Here is a 7,131-nt window from a genome sequence, read left to right as displayed (position 1 = left end):
CAAATGAAACATCAAATTGGTGCGCCCGAGGCTCTCATTTTTTGTACTTTTACATTATAACTAGTTATCGAACTAGGTGCACGATCTGAAAGCCATTTGTGGAGGCAGAAAGAATTCATCGCTGTCCCTCCATCAATAATCCTTGGCAGTGAACTATTGGAGGCAGTCAAACGCGAGGGGTGAAACGCGGGTCAGGCTGTCTAACTAATATTAAAATGCGTTCGCCATGAGCGCATGGGGCGAGGAGGGAGTGCGTGGCGTGCGTGGAGCTCTTTCACACCGGCTGGGTGCACAACAAATATCATGTATTTATGATGATGACAAAGCCAAAAGAACGCCGTTTCTGCTTCTCATCACTGCTTTTGCTTTTCTTTCTGTCTGTCTTTCTTCTTCACCCCCAATTTTCTTGTCTTCGAATATTTCATTTTTTTATTCAATAAAAAAAAATCTATACTGATGCACAGAATGCACATAAAGGAATATGGAGATTAAGATCTTTTTTTCGCACCGTTTGAAGTCCCATGTGCATCTCCACTGTAATCAATTCCATTGATTCACAATCTGAGCATGTTTGTTGTTTTTAATAACCCCGAAGCAGGTCACATGTCCGATATTGCATTTGTCATCCGAGGCTTTTCTCATTAGCTTCCAGAGTGTCAGGAAGAAAGGTTACCGAGCGGTCAGTATGGTAATAGCGAGCAGAAGAAATGGTTGGGAACAATAGAAACTTATTTTTCATCTGCGCTGTCACGCCGTCCTTTTGTATCTCCGCCGTGTTTGTGGCTGAATATTCATATAGGAGCTACCTCAAAGGCACAGAGCTGAGAAAAGACACCCTCTCTGTGTTCCCCTCTCTCTGTCTGCGTGTGCGTGCAGATGTATATGATTGTGTGTGTGGACAGATATTTTTAGGAGAGATTCTTTACAAACAAGTTTCTGTTTATGGCAGAATCAGCTTTTACGCACGCTTTTGTTTGACGTTTCTGCAGTGTATACATATATATTTTGCAGGTCCTTATACATGCATGCTACTTCGACACGATAACCTGCTTGCATAGATGTTTCCTTTCCGACAGATCAACCCCCGAACCTCTGAAAGTCATTAGTTGTCTATATGTACCCTGTAGAACCGAATTTGCGTGCAGCACAAACAATCGCAAATACGTCTCTACAGGAATACATGGGCAACTGAAAAACCACGTCAATGGACTGTTCTGCCTCTGCTCTTCTTCTCGCTCCCCCTCCACCCCCACCCTTTTTTTTTTTTCTTCTCTTGCTTTTGCATGCACACGCATCAGCGATGATAGCCCAGGCAGTAGCGATGCAATAACACTGTCACAAAGTTTATCCATAATCCCACACAGCCGTGGATATTGTGTGCGCAGGCCACAGAGAGTGGAGCCATGCGCGGCTACTACTGTGTCAGACCCTGTAAAACACGTTAGGAACCAGGGGTCGTTTAAAAGTGACTGATTTACGGCTTTTATTGCTCTATAAAACGCCTCTAACATCCTCGGCAGGGGTAATAGAAATGTCGTGAGCATTCTTTACAAACAGTAGAGCCAGAAATATGATATGCAGTTTCACATCGTTTTCAAACTTATTATGTAATTATGGTGTGAAGAAATAGATCCCCTGACTTGCAGTGTGGCGCTATATTGACCAAAATACTGACTTCTATCCTATTTTTACACAGGCTTAAATACATTATTATTATTATTATTATTATTATTATTATTATTATTATTATTATTATTATTATTATTATTATTATTATGTGACGTTAGGCTCTCACGTTTCCTTGTCTCTGATCTGACTTTGATAATAATGGGAAGCCAACAGCACATGACAAGTTGACACAGCCAGGCAGCATCAGCTTACAACATTAAAGCAGACCACAAGCAATGTGACTCATGCTCAGGGCTTCAGCCAGGATTAGCAGGGCGCATTGGAAAGCTGCTTCAACAAGTTAGGATGAATTATTGCCATGCATTTAGATGCTTGAGATAGTTGAAATGGAAGCGCATGCATAAACGATAGCATAAATGTGTTTCTGAAAGTACTAGCTGCATATCACTTTGGGGATATTTAGCATTAATCAGTCTTTAGATTTAAAAAAGTTTGCCTTGTTTTTTTTCTTTTTTACCCGCCATGTTTCAGTATGATTGTCTGCATCCACCTGTGGAGTTTATTTACTTGTTGTTTGCACGCTTTTAAAGCTCTCAACATGTGCAATAAGTGGCAGATAGGGGCTCCTTTTATGGTTTTGTAAAACATAATAGAGTAACATAACACAGCCAAGATGAGTCCTTTTGTCAAAGAAAGTTAAGGGCTGATGAGTTTGATGATGCAAGAAAGCTACTCTGCATGTAAGAGTAATTTTCAGTTGAAACATTCTGGCCTGCAAACACTACTTTTACCTGAATAAAATGGTTCATATATGCAATTCAGTCTGAAAATTTTAGTGATCTGATGCTCTCAGATTTCCTAAATCACAATTATCTAGTGTCAGTCTTGGTTGATTGTGGTCATTCAGTGATATTATACTCTGTTGCAAAGCTGTCAGGTTTCTGGTTCCACTATAGTCCTGTATTAGCTGATTTGAAAACAGTTTTGCAGCGATGTTTCTGTAGGTATTATCACAGCATTCAAAATAAAATCCAACTGTTGCAAAAAGGTTTCTATTATACAGGCTTGTTGTATGTAAGGAGAAGTGACTTTGACAAGTTAAAGGCATTTTGACTTGTCTGCTTTGTTTTGTTGTGTACCACAAGATAGTTATTGACGTTTTATCGTTTTATTATGTGGTATCTAAAGATTTTGGGGAGTTCCTGTTGATCCTGACTGTTGTGACATTCACAGCAGCTGCTGATGAAAACACCTGATGTGAATGAATCCAATTGTTATTGTTTTTCTATTTAATTTTTCTAATATAAATTGAAAGCCACATTTTTTTTGTTTTGCTGAACAGCCTGAAAGAAAAGGGTTTAAAGCATATAAATATATCATAGTTTTATGAAGGCTGTTTTTTTTTCAAGGCAGGCTGTCTTTTAATGTCCATTCTAGTCCACTAATGTAAATGATCAAACAAGCTTTCAAAATTTAGCCACACCCTTATATCCATCTCACTTTCTGACACTAAGAATGACACTCTATTAAATATTAGCACTCTCAGAGCTTTAGGAGTGACTCTGGCAAGCAGCTGTAGTTCTTAATGGGTTGTAATCTGTTTCACAGCTGAACTAATGCTGATAAAGACTGTGCTTTCATTAATTTGCAGGTAACCTTTACAGAAGGTGTGCAAACAAACAAAATGATTGTTTCTCCATTGTTGTGCTTTATCCTTGGCGAACCATTGTCCCTTTGAATAATTGGAACCGGTGGATTTTGCCAGTTTTGTTTTTTCCTTGGTCAGCAGCTACTAGTTTTGTCCCCAAGATCAATTGCCTTGGTAACAAAACCAGAGAGGGGGAGGAAGGGGAAGAGAGAGGAGGGCGAGGTAAAGAAAAAAAAGGAGGGAGAGAGAAAGAGACCTAGGCAAAAAAAGGAGGAGGAGAGAGAGCGCTTTCAGCCCACAATGGCGACTGTAGGTATGCTAAATACCTCTGGTTCCTTATCCGGGAACTACCTCTTACGCTGCCATTGGGCCACTGGGTCACGTGGTTAAAGTAACTTTACAGGGCTGCTCGCAAGTAGGAGGGCTTTATGGAGCAGAAAAACGACAAAGCTAGAAAAATTATTTTCCACTCCAGAAATTAATGATCATGAGCTCGTATTTGATGGAGTCTAACTACATTGATCCGAAATTTCCTCCATGCGAGGAATATTCGCAAAACAACTACATCCCCGAGCATAGTCCAGAATATTACAGCCGAGCGAGGGACACTGGCTACCAGCATCACCACCAGGAGTTATATCCTCCGCGGGCGAGCTACCAAGACCGCCAGTATAACTGTGCAAGCATCCCCGAGCCCGACACGCCAAGGGGACACGGAATACCCCACTCTGCGCACCTGCTGACAGGAAAGGGGCAACCTGCATCATGTGAAACCCCACAGTTGTCCATGTCCCCCGCCACCCCACCGGCCGCAGCCTCCGCCTGCAACCAAGCCACCCCGGAGCATCCCAACAGCACAGCCTCCTCCAAACAGCCCGTGGTGTACCCATGGATGAAGAAAATTCACGTCAGCACTGGTAGGCAACTTGTGTGTTTATGTTCCCTGCACTCCTCGTGCTCCTCTCTCCCTCTGCCTCCCTTTATCAGCCCCTCTGACTCCCATCTCGTTGCCAGCCCCTGCTCCGATAGCAGGGAAGCCTTTGAAATGGCACAATTGAGGCGGATTTACGACTCGGCATTGGTAATTACATCCACCATAAATTTTATAGCCGAGGTATACTCAGGGCAGCCGTATCACCATGTGGCTTCTGCTGTTATGTATTGCGCGATAGAGAGAGAGAGAGGGGGAGAAATGAATAAGAAAGGAGAGGAAAAAAAACTGAGCTTTGTGATCTTGCATTAATAATTTAGATCATGGTTGGATGTGAGTGTCCTCTCATTACGCTAAGAAGTTCTTAACTTCCCATTTAAATTTCTCAAACAGCTAAACATTCATGTCCAATAAATCTTTCTAGCCATATCTCAGTTGAGGCCATTCTTGTTTACCCCTCCTTTTTTCCCTCCTTTCTCTGTCTCCCTTTCTCTCCTCTTTTTCTTTCCCAGTGAACTCTGGTTACAATGGGACGGAGCCAAAGCGGTCTAGGACAGCATACACCCGGCAGCAGGTCTTAGAATTGGAGAAGGAATTCCACTATAACCGCTATTTAACCCGGCGGAGGCGCATCGAGATCGCACACACCCTGGTTCTCTCCGAGCGACAGATTAAAATCTGGTTTCAGAACCGCAGGATGAAATGGAAAAAGGACCACAGGCTGCCGAACACCAAAGTGAGATCCTCCTCCTCCTCCTCCTCCGGGTCCAACACAAGCTCAGCAGCCGGCGGAGTCGCCGCTGCCTCGGCCACTAACACTGGGGCCCCCGACGAACTCACCGGAGCACAGCATGGCGAGGATATTACCAGGTTATAAAAAACAAAAAACAAAAAAACAACAACAACAACCACAAACCCACGCCTGGGCTAGACGAAGAACTGGTTATTTATAGAACAATTATATATTTTGTTTTCGTAGCTATCTTGTGCGGTTTCCTTTAAGTCCAAAGTTATATAAAATGCATGTTATATAGCATGGATTACTGCGAATACCGATGGATTATTTTTACGTGACACAGGGTTTAATTTATTTGAATTTCACTTATCATGATGTTTTTTATTATAAAAATGTTTTTTGAATGAAGGAGGAAAAGTAGAAAAAAAATAATATACGTTTTATCCAAATGTTATTGTGGGCCATTGTTTTTGCCCTGCTGCCCAAGGTAAAATGCACAATCTATTTATTTCAAACAACACTGGAAGGATATCATTAAAATAATTATTTTTGGTATAGATGAAAAAAAAGATGAAACTTGAACGCACCATTGATTCTGAACATGTATGTTTAGGATGACAACAATGTGTGAATTACCTCGTGTATTTCAAGAAACAGGATTTTTTTTTAAATCTGCAGTTTTAGTTCTTTTTCTGTGGTGTTGATGTTGTGTTTAGAGACCGTTGAAAAGCAGATTATTGTGAAATGCAATAAACGGAGTTTTAGTGTACTTGTGCTAATCATATTGGTCAATAAAACAGTGAGTGTCTACTAGTTTTACACACGTATGGTGGAAGTTCATTTTAGGTGAGACGAGGTCTACTTTTTCTGTAGATTGGAGGGTCCTAAAGCTGTGCGAAATGCGTGACTTATTTAACATTTCACGATGGGAACAAGAATCACTTTGTTTTTCACACTTTGGTTATCAATCCTGCAGCTCATTTTTGGCGCCCTTAAATTGTGTACAGACATAGTGTGAGTGCCCTAATGTGTGTGTGTAGATGAGTGTGCTTCTGTTGAAGACTCAGTAATAATGGACTGAAGTTGTTTCCCCAAAAAATATACGAAAAAAAGAAGTAGTTTACGCTGTGCATTACTGCAACCTCATCAGTCTGAAGGACATTCAATTAACGCCACAGACTGAGGCCCTCCAGTCCACACAGCACTGCCTCTGCCAGTGCCACAAATGGAGCTGTTATTTTGCTTTCTTCAACACAAAGATGCATGCTGTTAATATAGACTATATAGACTTTGTAATGTGTTAGAAATGATAGATTCTTGTAAAATACTCATTTTGTAACACATAGTTGACCTGCTTTTTCTATGCTCCACTATCACCATGTGACTGGGTCTTCACATGTGAAATAAAAGGAAAAAATATTAAGAATATTAAGAATAAACAAAGAGTCGTGAAGTACACATAGATTCAATGTAATGCATGGTGTGGCTCTGGTGAAATCACTGTAGCTGACCTTTGTTAGGAGGCTCTGCAGCAGTGGCCTGGACACGGGGAGGATGTTTTTACGAGTGTTTGTTCAGACAGTTCAGTCTTTTATTGAATGCAGAAATCTGCATTTCTTTTTTAAAGCGTCATCATGCGTCTGTAATCGTGCAGGAGCATTAACACACATCAGGATTGTTTATAGCTGCTGGACTGATCCACAAAAAAACAAACAAACAAAAAAAACATTCAAGCTCCATCTCCAACTGAAATGCACACGATTGTGGTGTTTTTATCCCACATTTTCTTTGGACAAAATGAAGTTTAAACATGAGTCAAACCCAGAGACGCGCAAGAATTTGATAGATTATTGAAACCATGACATGAATGGCTCTTATAAAATGCCTCGCGTAGTGGGAGGCAAAACAACACAAAGGGAAGAGGTATTCTCCATCATCAATCTTGCAGAGCTTTGTGTTGTGTTCTGGAAAACAGCTCTGATGATAGCCAGATTTGATAACATCAAATAATCGTGTACCAGGTTGGAATCCTTCCCCCACACCCCCAAACACACTCACACACACTCTCCACAGATGTGTGAGATCGAAACTGGACCTTAAAACAGGCCAGTTTAAACGGGACCGCAGATGTTTTAAAACCTGCGTGTTTTGGGGGGAGTGTGTGGCTGGGGGGGGGGGGGGGGGGGG

The 7,131-nt window shown here is 41.4% G+C and overlaps 1 protein-coding gene across 2 annotated transcripts in view; it reads left to right on the top strand.

The window, feature by feature from the left end:
* Nucleotides 1–7,131, top strand: part of hoxc4a (homeobox C4a) — a 13,958-nt gene continuing 6,827 nt past the window's right edge. Inside the window, exons 1-2 of one of the 2 annotated variants that reach the window (XM_037976949.1) lie at nucleotides 1–4,194; nucleotides 4,721–5,078. In XM_037976949.1, coding sequence (XP_037832877.1) covers nucleotides 3,759–4,194; nucleotides 4,721–5,078 — 794 coding nt within the window. In that variant the 5' untranslated portion in view covers nucleotides 1–3,758. Of the gene's footprint in view, nucleotides 4,195–4,720; nucleotides 5,769–7,131 lie in introns of those variants that run through there. The other variant, XM_025005738.2, reaches the window with a different exon arrangement.

Source organism: Kryptolebias marmoratus, linkage group LG8 (assembly GCF_001649575.2).
Source record: "Kryptolebias marmoratus isolate JLee-2015 linkage group LG8, ASM164957v2, whole genome shotgun sequence".
Lineage (NCBI taxonomy): Eukaryota > Metazoa > Chordata > Actinopteri > Cyprinodontiformes > Rivulidae > Kryptolebias > Kryptolebias marmoratus.
The sequence above is the reverse complement of the archived record's forward strand: the minus strand, read 5'-3'. Positions and strand labels throughout refer to the sequence as shown.